The sequence below is a fragment of the Larimichthys crocea genome, chromosome XI (assembly GCF_000972845.2).
Source record: "Larimichthys crocea isolate SSNF chromosome XI, L_crocea_2.0, whole genome shotgun sequence".
Lineage (NCBI taxonomy): Eukaryota > Metazoa > Chordata > Actinopteri > Sciaenidae > Larimichthys > Larimichthys crocea.
The window spans coordinates 17901699-17918228 of NC_040021.1; the positions used below are offsets into that span (position 1 = coordinate 17901699).

The 16530-nt window shown below is 42.5% G+C and overlaps 1 protein-coding gene across 1 annotated transcript in view; it reads right to left on the reverse strand.

Annotated features, from left to right (window-relative positions):
- cenpe (centromere protein E) overlaps positions 1 to 16530 on the reverse strand; it is a 28705-nt gene that overhangs the window by 10764 nt on the left and 1411 nt on the right. Inside the window, exons 2-28 of the mRNA XM_027284292.1 lie at positions 15982 to 16088; positions 15777 to 15866; positions 15562 to 15680; positions 15351 to 15470; positions 14612 to 14693; positions 14445 to 14512; positions 14281 to 14355; positions 14142 to 14193; positions 13960 to 14047; positions 13375 to 13504; positions 13165 to 13284; positions 12894 to 13046; positions 12659 to 12806; positions 12480 to 12579; positions 11430 to 11787; positions 11208 to 11264; positions 10952 to 11119; positions 10786 to 10860; positions 3297 to 3365; positions 2664 to 2795; positions 2355 to 2532; positions 2212 to 2264; positions 1898 to 2119; positions 1549 to 1695; positions 1251 to 1403; positions 1029 to 1133; positions 784 to 957 (exon numbers count right to left, since the gene is read on the reverse strand). Coding sequence (XP_027140093.1) covers positions 784 to 957; positions 1029 to 1133; positions 1251 to 1403; positions 1549 to 1695; positions 1898 to 2119; positions 2212 to 2264; positions 2355 to 2532; positions 2664 to 2795; positions 3297 to 3365; positions 10786 to 10860; positions 10952 to 11119; positions 11208 to 11264; positions 11430 to 11787; positions 12480 to 12579; positions 12659 to 12806; positions 12894 to 13046; positions 13165 to 13284; positions 13375 to 13504; positions 13960 to 14047; positions 14142 to 14193; positions 14281 to 14355; positions 14445 to 14512; positions 14612 to 14693; positions 15351 to 15470; positions 15562 to 15680; positions 15777 to 15866; positions 15982 to 16088 — 3343 coding nt within the window. The remainder of the gene's footprint in view (positions 1 to 783; positions 958 to 1028; positions 1134 to 1250; positions 1404 to 1548; positions 1696 to 1897; positions 2120 to 2211; positions 2265 to 2354; positions 2533 to 2663; positions 2796 to 3296; positions 3366 to 10785; positions 10861 to 10951; positions 11120 to 11207; positions 11265 to 11429; positions 11788 to 12479; positions 12580 to 12658; positions 12807 to 12893; positions 13047 to 13164; positions 13285 to 13374; positions 13505 to 13959; positions 14048 to 14141; positions 14194 to 14280; positions 14356 to 14444; positions 14513 to 14611; positions 14694 to 15350; positions 15471 to 15561; positions 15681 to 15776; positions 15867 to 15981; positions 16089 to 16530) is intronic.

Here is a 16530-nt window from a genome sequence, read left to right on the forward strand (position 1 = left end):
TATCATTAATGGTATTGTTTGAAGTGAGCCTCTTATGATTTAACAGAAAAATACATCATACAAACAGCAACTTTTGCAGCCGTGTCAGTCTGATGGCGAACTCTCACCCTTCTGTCATCACTACCATACTGTTAATAATCAAAGAAGCTCTGAGGCTTTACATTTGTCACGTACACTTATGTTATAATACAACATTTCAGCATCAAGGTACTATCAGGCTTCATTCATGATTTTGTACAGTCATAGTAACCAAAAACTTCTTATTGATTATCATAAAGTATCAGGGCGTTCCCGTAACCATGGTAATCATGGTGCCAGAGGAGAGGGAGAGACTGAATGAAGCCGTTCACACAGAAACACTGCAGACAGTCCACACTATAGTTGTTATTTCACACATGTAGCACACAGCAGGAGACTGTGTGTCAGACGAGTTCTCATGTGTTGACTAAACTCAAAATGACGTAGTTAAGCAGCTAAACTTTAGCATCGCTCCGTGTTTAGATCCCGCCCTGATGTGGGTCAATATATTGTCATTAGTCTCGCGCATACTGTTAACACTACCATTGGCTGTAGAGTGTGACAATCTGCCAATAAAAATCAGCCATCAGCAAACACTGTTTTGTTCTCCTCCGGTCTACACTGTTCTGATAAGTCGCCTCTGTGAAGTCTGAATGACGGAAATCCGTCGGAGCGAGGAGAACTTTAATCCATGCAGAGGGCTGTCACAGCTGACAGAGCTCAATGCGTTTTAACATCTGGTGAAGCAGTTGAATGATAACTCACCATGTCCACATTTTCCTGCAGGTCTATCTTGAGCTGGTCTCTTTCTGCAGTGATAGAAGCCACAGCAGACAGCAGCTTCTCCATCTCTCCATCAGAGCTCTGAACACCCGCCGTCTGGAAAGCGTCTTTCTCAGATCGCACACACTGAAGCTCCTGTGACAGACTCAGAATCTGCTGGGAAGATTTCCAACCATCAGTCAGAACACTGACAATGAAGGATCAAAAGAAATTAACACTGAACTCACATCAGATTCCTTCTGCTCGATGAGTTTAACCTGATCTGAGGTCTTCTGCCTCTGCTCCTGGAGCTCGTCCTGAAGAGACTGAAGAAGAACTTGCGTCTCTACAGCCTAAAAACAATCCAAAGAAACTCAGCTGTAATGATTGTTTCAAGAGGACCCTGCAAAACACCCTCACATGTACTTTTAGATTTTCTTCAGGTGTTTTGTATTGATGCAGTCACTCACCATCTGCAGCTCATTCCTGAGCTGGTCTCTCTCTGCAGTCAGAGATGTGACTGTAGAGAGCAGCTTCTCCATCTCCTCTGCAGAGCTTTGAACTCTGGCACTCTGCTCCTTCTCAGCTTGCACACACTGAAGCTCTTCAGTCAGCTGATTCAGCTAGAACGAACCAAATATACAAAAATAATTAGATTCATGCCGTCACTTCACTGATGTACCGTTTTCGATCTAAGGACTAACCAGAGAAAAGCTGACAGCAAGTCTGAGTTTAATCTCCTTTCAGAAAAGCGTCATGATGTCTTACTTGTTCTTGGAGTTCTTTGCTGATCTCCTCCTCTGTGCTTCTGGAAACTTCACTGTCAGCAAGCTTCTCCTCCAAATCCTTCACTAGCTGCAGCGCCTCGTTCAGTTTTTCTTCCAGTGATGCTCTGTGTCGTTCATGCTCCTCCAGCTAAAATGAAAACCATTACTTTGTGGTTGGGATTTACAGAACTCTATTCCAGCCCTTCAGTACAGGATATCTGCTGATACGATGCTGATTTATAAATGTTGCTGAAATATGGGACCAACTTCTCTACTAAAGGGGATTACCAATAAAATCTAAAGAACTCATTATTTCAGAGAAGCCGGACCACATTAATTCCACAGCTTACTTTCAGGCCTGTCTCTTCAATGGTGACCATGAGCTGCTGGCTCAGCTCCTGCTCCCTCAGCACAGCAGCACTAAAGTCTGCTCGGATTTTTAGATTCTCATCCTGGGACGTCTGCAGGGAGTCTCTGAGCTGCTGAGCCTCGTCCTGGTGCAGAGTTTGGGCTGAGAGCAGGTTGTCTCTGTGAGTCTGAACAGCGCATAGCTCCTTGGTCAACTCACACACCTGAGACAACATGGGGTAAAATCGCATGTTTAATATGATATGCTCTCCATCTTAAACTGATACTGTGTTCAGAGGATGTTTGGAGGACTGACCTGCTTCGTCAGGTTAGCCACTGTTCTCTCAAGTTCCACGCTGTCTATGAGATCTGAAGACAGACAGAGAACATCTTACAACTCCTGTCTGACTTTACAGACGGAATGATGCGCTCACAACCTATGCCCTAGTTTAAACTTACTTTTTGGGACTTTTCCATCGAGCAGAGTGGTGAGCTTGGTGTTCTCATTAAACGCAACATTCAGCTCTTTTTGGAGATCGTTCTGCATCTTTCTATAGCGGGACTTCTCTGTCTCAAGTTGAGCACGCAGGCTGGTCACCTCAGTGTCCAGCTTCTCATAGCTGGCAGTCAGAGTCATCTAAAGAGGACACCATGACAAGAAACACTCATCACATTCCATGGGACTGTGTGACTGTACATGCAGCACACAACACACAGTTACACCACTTTCAACATATTACGGCTCAGTAGACTGTTAATCCCACTTACAGTCGTCTCCTCCAAAGCAATGTTTTGACTGCGCAGGACAGCCCATTCCTTCTTGGTGTCTCTGCTGAGTCCTTCAGCATCATCCAGAGAGCGACGGAGCTTCGCCACCTCCTGCACCAAGTCCTTTCCGTTCTGCAAGGAGGCAACGTGACACAGTTAGCCTGCTTGATGACGAATCACCAATTTCAACCACTTTCAACTCTTCAACCACATGTCGTACTTCGACTTAACTTTACTCTACTAAACTACAATGTCTCACATACACCAGATTTACATTTTAATGTTGACTGTTGTTACAGTCAGCATCTCATCTTTACACTCAACTATTAAACTACACATAGTCTGCTCATGTACAGTATATTCTTTGTCTGCAACATGTTTTTATAACAGCAGTAGTTGTGGCATAGTATTGTGCATTAGTGTTGCATTTATCACTTATGCTTTCATTGTAAATATTGTACATCAGTTGTGAATTCCCTTATTTGAAAGATTTTATCATCTAGGTCCTTTAGAGTTACACACAATCTGTCTGAGGTTAACTGTAACAGCATCCACACACTCTGCTGAGAGAAACTTCATGTGCTGGCAGCATGGTGTACTTCATGATTTTTACATGTGATAAGACAGACATACCATACTCTGAAGTTCCTCCACAAAGTCACCTTTCCTCTTCAGCTCCTCAGACAGAGTTTCTAGTTTGTTCTTGAAAAAACAAGACAAGAATTACAATGAGATACAAAACTGGCACAGTCGTATGTGTTATGGAATTTTCTCTTTTTGGGTTACACGAGGTCACGTGTGAACCTTTTGGTCCTCGGCAGTATTAATTGTTTGTCTTTGCCTGGGTGCCACCATATCTCAACTCTGTGGTGTCCAGGGTCGAAGAGACCTGTTGCTGCATTCCTAGACATAATAGGTAGCTAATTGTTGACGTTCCATTACCATGAACAGACAACAGTGTCTCCAGACTAGAATGTGTTGAAGGTGAACACGAACATGGGTAAATGCCTTCCCTTTGACTATTTTGGGCGTAAAGTATTTGTGGCGTCATCTATGAGGGTTTAAAGTGTGACCACCAGCATGAGTTCATCAGAATGCGAGACCGACTCAAGCACTTCAGGTGTACTTTGAGAGTGTCTCTAGTTCTCCTTGGCCAAGAGTCAATAAATAATACAGCATAAGACATCAGAGGCTCCTGAACACTTTCTTCCCTCCTGACTTCACCATTGACCTTTGACTTCAGCAATTTCTCCACAACAATTGGCGTCACGAACAGGATTTCAACAGAACAAAGATGTGGTAAGTGCAAAGTTTTATTACTATGCCTTACCATGTCTGCGTTTGACGAAATCATAAAAAACTATGTGCTTATTTAATCTGCCTGGAATATAAAAACATCTAAAACCCACCAGGGGGTCAGGAGCTTCAGTGTCTTGGGGACAACGTCCTGGCTGAAACCTCTGGCGTTGTTTGGAACGTATGTGTCATACAAACATCCCAGTTAGATGTTCAATTCGGCATATTGATTAAAGTGAGAAATCAAGAAAGCTGACAATGGTGTAAAAAACGACTTTAAAAATAAATGGAGCTGTAACAATAATTGATTACAGAGCAGTGTACAGTGTGTGGATCTGAAGGGGGGCAGGTTGGGTTTATGACCCACTGCATTGCCACTACGTGGCTGTTTGTTTCCGGGGCAGTTTCGGGCTGCACTCGGCACAGAGAGACCCACCTGAGGTTTAAACTATAGAAAAGACATTTTCGGGGGAGTTTAAATACACCCTCGTTTGAATCAAGATCGGGGATCTACTCTGTGTCCTTTGGGAAACGTTGATTTTAAATGTGTATACACTGGGAGAGAAAAAGAAATACATTTTTCATCCTTTCACCTCAGATCACCACTGCTGTAGTTAGAAAGGTGTGGAGATTGACCTTTGATGCTGCTGTATTGTGGTTTGAAATCTGTTTGTCTGTATGTGTAATGTCCTACTGCGCAAGCGAAAATGGGTAATGATCTGTCCAAAGCAGTAGACAAATCTGAAAATATGCAAACTGACTCAGCAAAGGCTAAATCAAAGACAAAATATTTTTCTGTAAAAAAAACAACCAATGTGAAATTAGATGGTCAACCTGTCATTGATAAGCAGTGTGCTAAAACAAACACACACACACACACACATCTGACCAGGCATCACAGTTTAAGGCGATGTTTTCTGTTGGAATTGTCGGTAGACTGGAGGATGAGATTTCGTGTCTCCGTTCACTTCTCTTTTGTGTGAATGGATGAATGGCATGTGACCGTATGAGGGAACATTTGAGAAAGAAAAGCTGCTAATGGCTGAGATAAATGTTAACTTTAATGGTGGAAATCCATCCTGTGAGTCCAGATGCATCCAATAATGTATGCAGCGGCGGTAAAAAGAGATCTAGATGGGCTCCACATGCCAGGTGGCTCCACTCTCTTGCAGTACGCTGATGACCTCCTAATAGCTTCTCCATCAAAAGAAGCTTGCCACACAGACTCTATCTTTCTGCTACAGAGAGCCGAGTGTGGTCACAGAGCGTCGCTGGCAAAGTTGCAATTCTGTCGACCAGAGGTGACATATTTGGGTCATGTTCTGAAGGATGGACAACGCCTTTTGTCACCGGAGAGGGTGAGACTGCTAGTTAACATGCCTCCCCCCACAACCAAGAAACAGATGCTCTCTTTTCTGGGGATGGCTAATTACTGCAGACACTGGATTTTTGAATATGCAACTATGGACTCTGTTTTGAGAGCCGCCACACTGCAATCAGCTCCACCCGTGGTACAGTGGACTGAGGAAATGCACAAAGCCTTTCAAGATCTGAAAAATGCTCTCACAATGGCTCCAGCGTTGGGTTTGAGGGTTCCATCTACATGTGCATGAGAGAGATGGCTTCGCCACTGGCATTCTGGTACAGAAACATGGTTCTCATTATCGTCCCGTTGCGTACTACTCCTCTCGACTGACCCCTGTAGTTCTCGGTATGCCAGGTTGTCTAAGAGCAGTGGCCGCTGTTGCCATTTTGATTGACAAATCTTCTCCCATTGTACTGGCTCATGACTGTGTCGTGCATGTTCCACATGCAGTGTTACACATTTTGAACACATCTGCAACACAACACATGACAGCAGCACGCCGCTCAGGTTACGAGGCAATAATTCTTTCAAGTCCCCACATAACTTTAAAGCGCTCACCTCCAATAAATACAGCTACTCTGCTACCATTGATTGATACAGATGATGAGCATGACTGTATCGTCCTTATTGAAATGTGCACATCTCCGAGACCAGATCTGCTGCAAACACCGATACCAAATTCTGATATGGTTCTTTATACTGATGGTTCGGCTAGCAGACCATCTGACAACGTACATTTGGCTGGTTATGCAGTAGTAAATGGTTCTGAAGTTATTGAAGCAGGATCTTTGCCTCATGGAACTTCAGCCCAAGCAGCTGAACTGTATGCTCTTAGTAGAGCCTGCATACTTGCTTCTGGTAAAGTTGCCACTATCTACACTGACTCGCGATATGCATTCGGCGCTGCGCATGACTTTGGACAATTATGGAAAATGAGAGGTTTTGTCTCATCCTCTGGTAAGCCATTACAGCATCACGCGTTGGTAAATGATCTATTAGAGGCTATTTTGCGCCCGTCACAGCTCGCGATTGTAAAATGTGCAGCCCATACTAAAGGAAATGATCCTGTTTCACGAGGAAATGCAATGGCTGATACTGCAGCCAAACAAGCCGCACTTTCCTCCTCCTCCATGGTCCATCAATATACCTCCACACAACCCGTCAATCCAATTCCAGAACCTTCCGCTAATGATGTCGTGAAAATGCAAAATCACGCTGATGACAGGGAGAGAAGTCGTTGGTTGCGTAAAGGTTGTGCAGTTGATTCGGAGTCTGGCTTGTGGCTCCACCCGGATGGGTGACCAGTTTGCCCAAGAGCTCTCCTACATGTCTTGGCACGTGTGGCACATGGACCAACACATGTTGGAAGAGGGATGATAAATGATGTTATTCGTTCACAATGGTTTGCACCAGGCATTACACAAGTCTCACAAACGCTTGTAGACAGTTGTATGACGTGTCAACAGACCAGAAAGAAGAATAGCACAGTGAAGCATGACCATCTGGAACCTCTGTCAGGTTATTTTTGCAAATAGACTGTACATATTAAAATTGTTAAGGCATACTGTACTCCATCTAAAGTGCACTAAGTGCAACAACAGGACTGAGTCCTCATGAGATGTTAATAGGGAGACTAATGTCCACAGGGACAAGGTAACCTCTGACACCAAACAAAACTTCTGCTTTGGACGGATGAGTTTATGACTGATGGTTTCGTGAGCCGTTCAGACACCTGTAATGATAAAATTCAAAACGTCAGTTAATCTTTTTACATATTCAGAGGAACCAATTAATTCTTTTAATGACGGAAATTTTGTATTAATCAAATATCTAAAAATGTTTTGTCTCCCAGGTGGAACCAGGTGTTGGTGGCAATGAGGACTTGTATTTTCTGCGCTTTAACCAAACTGCCTAATAACCAAACTAACCAAACTGTTAACCCTGTTATGTTTGAGTGTCCAATTGACAGATGTGATGAGAATGATTGTTATGTTGCTCACCCCTTGATTTTCTCCCAAGGTAAATGGTCGTGGAAAACGCATGATAAAGCTCTGATTAAGACGGAGTTGAGTGCATCCAGGTTAATGAAGGTAACATTCACACCTACAGTGTCTATGATTGAACCTCTGGAGCTGTGGTGTTTCAAACTGCAATTGGAAAATGACCCAGATTGTAAATTGTGGAATGTTAATTACCAAGATTTCCCAGGGGAGGTGCACAGCTGTAAAACCTCTGATGAGGAAAAAACAGATGAAGGTGATAGGTTTCTCTATGCTGGTCATTTTTCTTCCATAAATACACTTGAGGCAGCCAAACCTAAATCAACAAGGCGTGATGGAGGTACAGGTGAAGTTTCTCAAACTCTAGTGCAAAAAACTAATTCGGCCTTCAGTCTAATGAATGATTATGCTCGTGATCGTAATCTCAGTAACTGTTGGCTATGTCAAAATATGCCTTCGTCCATACACTCACCGATGTCACATCCAGTTCCATTCACTAGAGCGGATTATAAAGTGTTCAACTGGAATGATTTGGCCACGAGATTTGAAGATGAAGCAGATGAGTGCTATACTCCTGCCTACCCTGTAGTCTCCACATGATACTGAAATTGCCTTATACATTGCTAAAACAGTCAATGAACAGTACCTACTGAGCAGTTTCAGTTATACTACAACTTTTCGCATTAATCATACACAAAAGTATCTAAAATTAGGTTTTGAATATAGAGTTTAAATAGTTCTGGCCCAAACAAACTGTTCAAAACCTCTTGGAGATCAGGTGTGTGTTCCCCAACCATATGTTGCATCTTTAATGGTGGAGGCCTTAGTTTCTGTGCAGCCGTGGTCCGGTGTTAGGTCCATAGAGTCAGTTCAGATACAGAAACGTAACTGCTCAGTGCCACAACAGACGGAGCGAACTCCACAATGTGATTGCTCAACTTATGTGCCTCCGGTGTTCACCCATGAGCTGCAAAATGTTTCCTTGTGTTTTCAGGGAGTAGGAGACGGACCTGATCATTTAGGACAAAGCAGTTGTAATACAGTAGTAAATGTCACTCTGAGACAGTCGTCGTTACCTGAGAGAGTGTATCTAGTCTGTGGAGATAAAGCTTATCGCTGCATGCCCTATGAGTTGTTTCATGGCGTCTGCTATTTAGCATACCTAATTCCCTTGATCAGGGAAGTGGAATCCGCTGAGACTGCTTCATTATACCCGCCTCTACATAAATATAGAAGAGAAATCTCAACATCTCAAAAGATAGCCAGCTTCCTCTTGCCTTGGTACGGTATGTATATAACTCAACAGGAGCTTGAATCTCTGTCTAAAGTCCTGGAGAATCATCTCAATGCCTCCAGTAGAGCCATGTTAGCTGAACATACTGCAGGAAGTTAAAACTGTAGCTTTACAGAATCGTATGGCGCTTGATCTCCTGTTGGCAGCACAGGGAGGAACTTGTAAAGTTATAGGTACTGAATGTTGCTCCTACATCTCCGACGCGACTGCTGAGGTCATGGATATGGCGCATGACACAGCTCAAGGTATCAAAGAGTTACATGATAAACATGGGTTTAACTTTGGGGATTTTTCTGGTACCTTGGGGTCATGGGGATCAGGGTTAGTTAAATTTTTTGACTACTCTATTTGTCGGTGGACTCCTTATTCTTTTCCTCTGCACTTGTATGATCTCATTGATTAAACTAATGGTGATGAAGACAACAAGGTCAGTGGTCCAAGCACCCCAGGTGTGTATGTACGCCCAGAGGTTTCCAATCCAGTTGGTAGGAGGTATTATCATTTTGAAGGTTTTGGGGAAAGGATTCGAGGCTTTGACCTTGATGATCTTTCTCTTGGTGAAAATGATGAAGAGGAGACTTATGGTCTGTAAATGGATGGTGTCTATGTTTTCTGTTATCTCTGTGTTCCATTTTAGGTTAACTTTATGTGATGATTCTGGCTTTACTGGTTGTTTAGTATTGATATAAGAGATGTGATTTTAATCATTTAGAAATAGCCATTTTATGAATCAGTTTTAAAATCTATTTTCAATGATGGTTTTCACAGTAATGTAATACATGCTTAAAAGTTCAAAGTTACAATTTGGTTATGATGAAATGCAACTGATGGATATCGACTGTTCATGGAAAAGCTCTACGAAGATGGATTCCATGCCACCATGCATCGTATGTGCTAGTAACCTCTCCATGGTGTTGACCCTCTACTGTACATAATGTACATGGGTTGAAGATTTGGCAATATCTTGATTTCAATGATGATTGATTTCAGAGAGAGAAGAAATTTGCTCTAAAAATGTTAAATCAATTGTTTTATGGAACCCCTTCTAATTGCTAGGGTTTTATCTACTAGGTGAAATAATAAATTTGATCTTTCTCCTCTCCCAGTGGCATATTTGCACATGATCTGTGACCTCCCTGATGACCTTCTTTAACACCTTTGTGTTGTAGGGGATCCTCGCTAGCTTAAAGGCCCTTGTTGACCTGAAAGTGGAACTCACACATCATGGGAATGGGATGATGGGGTACATAAGAGGGGTTCTTAAGGTTTTTCACTGATTGTATGAGTTAATCTAAACCGATTGCTTTGTTTGAAAAATGATTTTAATGGATGGCCTTTTAGATAATTCTGTGTGATTACGAATGTTTTAATGTTTGTGTCAATCCCATTCTGACTGTACTCCCTGGTGGTCTCTAAATTTGGTAATTATTATTATTATTCGGTAGGTAGTATTGATCTTATGATCAATAAGAGGGGATTGTTATGGAATTCTCTTTTTGGGTTACACGAGGTCACGTGTGAGCCTTTTGGTCCTCGGCAGTATTAATTGTTTGTCTTTGACTAGGTGCCACCATATCTCAACTCTGTGGTGTCCAGGGTCGAAGAGGCCTGTTGCTGCATTCCTAGACATAATAGGTAGCTAATTGTTGACGTTCCATTAGCATGCACAGACAACAGTGTCTCCAGACTAGAATGTGTTGAAGGTGAACACGAACATGGGTAAATGCTTTCCCTTTGACTATTTTGGGCGTAAAGTATTTGTGGCGTCATCTATGAGGGTTTAAAGTGTGACCACCAGCACGAGTTCATCAGAATGCGAGACCGACTCAAGCACTTCAGATGTACTTTGAGAGTGTCTCTAGTTCTCCTTGGCCAAGCGTCAATAAATATTACAGCATAAGACATCAGAGGCTCCTGAACACTTTCTTCCCTCCTGACTTCACCATTGACCTTTGACTTCAGCAATTTCTCCACAACAGTATGGTCTGGTCTATAACAATTAAAAGGATTTTTTTAATCTTGTACATATTTGTTGTTAGTCATGGAGCACGCAGCTGTGGACTGAGGCTTACTGATTATTAAACTCAGCAGTAAACACTAAGACACATGGGATAACAAGAAGACCTAACTGATGTGTTGTAATGTTTTGTGTGTACTGTGACTTACTTGAAGCTCCTGGCACTGCAGCTTAGAGGATTCTACGGCCTTCTTCAAGCTAGAGATTTCATTCTGCAACTCATTCTGTAAGATCACAAACACAATAAACACCGATAACAAAGCCAAACACATACCGTATATCTAACTGTACAGTCTGAACGGAAACACACTTCACCTCATGCTCTTTCCTGAACTCCTCCTCCAGAGACTTGAACTCGTCCAGCTCTCTCCCCTCCTTCAGCTCCTGTGACAGAGTGGCTTTCTCTTTCTCCAGACTTTCAATCTGCTCGATGAACATCCCCAGCTCCTGCTTCAGATAGTCCCTCTCACCAGCCACCATGTCCTACGAACAGAGTTTCATCAGTTAAAGCAGCACTTGAAGTCCTAATGTTCTCTTTTCATTGTTGTGAGATGAAGCACAGTCACTTTACCTTCTCTGAGGCCAGAGTTTCACACAGCTGGATGGTCTCTGCAAACGCTCTCCTCATCTGGAAAAGCCAGATCAAAAACAATGAACAGTATGTAAAATGAGATGATGTGGACAGTTTGATAAAGGAGATCAACTTCTAAACAACAAACTGAAGGTGTCAGATTATCTCAACATTCTGCTCCTATTTGGAAGCCAGAGAGCGGGTACATTAAACACAGCACACCTGTTCATCAGTTCCACTCTCAGTGTGGCTCTGCTCTTCCAGCCGTCTCTCCAGGTCTCCCACCTGGAACTCCAACATCTCCACCTTTTCTGCAGCCTTATGTTTCTGCTCAGCCTCTGCCTGCAGCTGCAGCTCGGCTGCCTTCTGGTCCACGGTCTGGATTTTCTCCAGGGCCTCATGTTTCTGCTGGGCTTCTGTTTGGAGCTGCAGCTCCAGCTCGGCCACTCTGCCATCTAATGTTTCGATCTTTGTTATGGCCTCCTCTTTCTGTTGACTCACAATTTCCAGCTGCTGCTCAAGGTTGGACACTTTCCCTGAAAGCTCACGCATCCGGTCTGGAGACACAAAGTCTTTAGGACTAGAAGAAGAAAAAAAGGATAAGATAAAGATGATTCATTTATTTAACAATGAGCTACAACAGTCAGAGACCAGGGTTATGTTCTACACACAGTAGTAAAGTACAGTGTAAACACACAGAATAAAAAGACACACAGTGCAGTGTACCACAGCTTAAAGGCCAGAGTTACACCTTGTTTCATTTATGCCACACTGGGTGTCATACACAGACCTGTTCACACAGTCCATGCCGTCATACATTTAAGGCTGTGCATGAACCCTCGTAGTCTTATGAATGTGGTGAAGTTAAATTTGGGCTTTACAGGGAAGGGTTCACAAATATGTACGTCTCTTCCACTATGAGAATTTAATGATCTATAAAGAGCTTCTCAGAACTTGGCCAATAAGTCCTGTAATTCACAAAATATTCTGTTTTGTTCAAAAGTAAAGCAAATGAGTACCCTAAACTGTTATTCCTCATTGCTACTGTGGTTATTATTTTACTATTATTACTTGTTCTGTTTTCTTAATGTATAATAGGCACTCACAGAAATACATTTGATTTAGTTGTTCTTGAATAGAAGAGTTAGTTCCTCATGTTAATGAAACAGGAAAACAAAGCTCTAATTCATGACACACTGGTTACACATCATACCATCATGAATTATTAAAGGGAAATGAAAACTATTCTAAGTGTAGCAGAAAGACAGTCACCTGTCTCCAAAGCTTTGCATGGTCACAGAGCTCTGACTCATCTCCATGTCATCTGGTGGCTCATCCGGAATCTCCCACTGAGAGTCAAAGTCCTCATCATCTGTTAAAACACACCACGTGAGCACTTGACTGATGGGAACTTTGATTGGCAGTGTGCACATTTATGTGCTTGTCCTTACCTTCGCCCAGCTCCATCAGACAGGAGCAGTCTGCTTTCCTCTTCCGACTAAACGATTCTGCAAAGCTGAGGTCCGATGAGCCGCCACAGATGGACGGACGGGCAAGTCTGAGCATCTTTCCTCCCCACGTAACCCTGCGTTTGGGCATCTTAAAAACAGGACACAAGTCATTATGACTATGATAATGGAGAGAAAGATGTACCCTAACCACTGCTTCATTTAGAGTCATATTTACCTTGTGAACAGGAACCAGGTTTGAGCTGGTGACAAGAAGTTTGGTTAAGTTTTTGATCCTGTCCTCCTGCTCTCTCTGGAGCTGATCCTTTTCTTGGAGCAGCTGGGAGAGAACCTCCTTTTCCGTCGCTGTGGTCTGTGTGACTGAAGAAACCTGTAGGGAGGTCATCCACGCGTCAGAGGGGAGAACGTGCTGCTGTCATCCAACATGCAGTGTTAGGTCGAACGCAACATGACTGAAGAAAAAAAAAAAAAATTGTTTTGACACTTGCCTCATGAAGCCGTCGCTTGAGGTCCACGATTTCATTGCGATATCTTTTGAGCAGGGCACCGTCATCAGACACCTCTGTCACATGAGGGTCGTTCTTCATTTTCTTTGCAGTGCTGGCAAACTGATAGAAACAAACAGTCTGCTTTAATGCTTCATGTTTTTAACTCTCATAACTGCTCTCTCTGGACAGAAATCTGCATGTTTCACAGACCTGAAGAGTGCTAAGTGTCTCATCCAGAGTGACAGGAGTAATAGTGCAGATGATGACAGTTTTAGCGTTCCCACCCAAGGAGTTCTGCAGGATGCGGGTCAGCTTACTGTCTCTGTAGTTGGTGAAGCCCCTGAGAATGACGTTAGTCAGGTCAGCACCATGAATTCAAGTTGTCCCGTGAATAACTGTCATCCTCTCATCAGCTCCCTTCATGTAAACATGAACGGTTTACTCCTAAACAATGCAAAATACTTTGTTTGATCCCCAGTGGTCCATACACTTTATTCTTTACTTGGCAATGTTCGCTAAACATTAGTCAGCCAGTATCTTTCCTAATATATGCAAAGGATCACCTGATGTGAATCACCTGTTAAAGATAATGAGTGTAATGACCTAAAAAACACCCGCCAAAGAAAAGTACTGGACAAAGTGTTACAATTAGAAAGGAAAGCTACAAGTGGAGCTGTGGCAGGATACCCAACTAGTCAGCTTTTTAACATCATCCAGGCAGATGCTATAGTGAGTATAAGTCATGTTAACACAAACAGGGATGTAATAAGTGCATTGCATGTTCAGTTTACTCACTTTTGGCTTTCGTCAGTCAGCTTCTTGATCACTTGGCCGAGTGTGAACAGGCTGCGGTTAATGTTGCAGCCTTCTTTGAAGCGCGCGCCTAGAATATCAGGACAGATGGATTACTGTAAACTCAGTACACACTCTTCTAACATAATGCCAGCTCTGGTATGCATTTCATGCTGCAGTCTCACCTTCAGCTCCTGTTTGACTTGCTCTCTCAGATCCAGCTAGATCAACTAAATTCTAGAAGATGAAACAGAACAGCAGGTGACCACATAAATTATCACACACACACGGTTGAAAACAAGCCAATGATAGGAACTAGCTTACCAAATGAGACACGATAATGGCTCCGTCAGCGTTTTCCCCTGACGCTGGGTCACTTCTCTCTCGACTCTCCAGGATCTGAAAAAAACAAAAACAACAACTAAAATTATCAGAAATCCACATTTCCCAGAATCCTGCACGTTACTGTATGTTGTGGTGTTGCTTACCATTCGAAAAATGGTGTGTGAACGACTGCTCCGCTGGTTCATCTTTGTCTTTCCGTAGTGACGGTTCTCTACAGAGGCAGAGTGAGCAGAAAACACATTGGTTGTTACAGTCTGCAAAGCACGCTCTGTATGGATGACTCATGTATGACAATAACATCAGATCCTACTTTCTCCTTTGCGAATCCAGGCCAGGGCTTGTGCAGGAGAGGTAACCAGCTCCTCCGTGAGGTCAGCCACAAAGATGTTTTTCTGCACACAGTGATCATCAACACACAATCAAAGTTCATCTTTTCAGGATTACTGCCATTCAGTGCTCCGTCTTCCTATAGAGCTAAGGCACAGGAGAAAATTCTAAATCATCTCAAGTGATTCTCAAGTGAGGAGAGCCTCTCCAGAGGCTAATATATCCTAACTTTCCCCCATAATGCAACCCTATTAGCATTTCTAACTTTATCCCCTCTAGTCTTCCTCATGTAGCCTCCAAACCCCGAGCTGAGATCACTCCTTATTTTTACTTTTATCACCTGTCGCTAATTCATGTTAATTCTGTCAGTAACAGCCTGCTGTCTGTGAGTCAGTGTCTGTACTCGGCCAAAGATCATCTGTATCCTCTCTCCTCCATTACTCTTTTTGCAGTTCAATGCAACATCAAGTGAGTCATGAATCAGCTAAAATGTTAAACAGTTACAGAAGGACCTTTTCTGTATATATCAGTTATATCAATATTTTAGTTTGAATTATGCAAATTTTATTACAATGTGTCATCGTAAATCAAATGTATTTCATCATAGTGTCATGTCTAATGCTGCGGATTTCATTTTCAGGCTTCTCGGCCAACAGGATGTGATTTTTTTAACTTTAAAGTTATGTGTGTGATTTGATAAACGGCATCAAACCTCCACTTACATTGATTGTCTCTCGGACTTCCAGTGGTTTTCTTTTCCAGCTGTCAACGAGCAGATCAGTCACTGTTTCATTGTAGATCTCCATGTAAGAAACCCTGAGAAGGAACTCCTTCTTTGGACACTTTGGGCAAAAAAAAAAAAAAAAAGTCATTGGTTAAAACAAACTGTGATTGCACAACTGTGGCATGATTCAATTGTGAAATAGTCCTTACGTTTTTAATGGTTTGGAAGACGTCTTCCACAGCGAGCGGAATCACGCCAGGAAAGCGATCACTCCCCATCATGGTGAAAGTCTTACCAGAAGAAGTCTGCCCATAAGCAAATATGGTGCCTGTAGATCAAACACAGAACAGGTGCACAAAATAAACTCCATGCAGTTACACGGAGTGTATGAAACAACTCGCTGTGTTCACTTTACATGACATACCATTGTATCCTTGAACAGATGAAACGACCAGAGGCTTTGCGATGTCCTGGTACAGCTGGTTGGTCGTTTCTTCAGCAGTGAACACTCGGTCTGTGAACAACAGAGGAGGAACATAAGTGTACAGCAGATGACTTCATAGTAAATGTGTCAAAGGAACCAAATCATCCAACACATTTCTTTATCCTGTACGTGCTGCAAAACATACCGAAACTAAAGCTCTTAGTGGAATTCCCATCATCGATCTGATGAATTGATTTCTTATCTGCTTTCCAAAACAGCTCGACAGGCTCTGTGTTCTCTGCACCCTCTTCCCTGAAACAAACAAACACATTCAAGAAGGAAACATTAACTCTGTAAGTCTTAACAAGAGACAAAGTTTATGTCATTCTGTGAGAATTCATTAGAGGATGGATTGCTAAAGAATCAGCTACAACAAAATGTTTCTTATTGTCATTATTACTCTTGTCACTGCATTCTTTCCCATGACACGTTCTTATGTCTTGGGCCAACTGTCTTTCTTTGAGAATCCATCCTAATAATATTGTACATGTATATTGTATTCCCTGGAATATTTCTGTTGGACCTAATGAAAATTAAAATTTGATTGCAAAAAAACAAAACGTAAGATCTGGAGGAGAACATCGGTTTTGTTCTGAATGGCATCCTCAGTTATTATGTAATGACATCAGACAATGGTGTCTTGATTAATGTATTGTGGAAACAATGTATAGTAACAAGAGGTCACATCTTATTA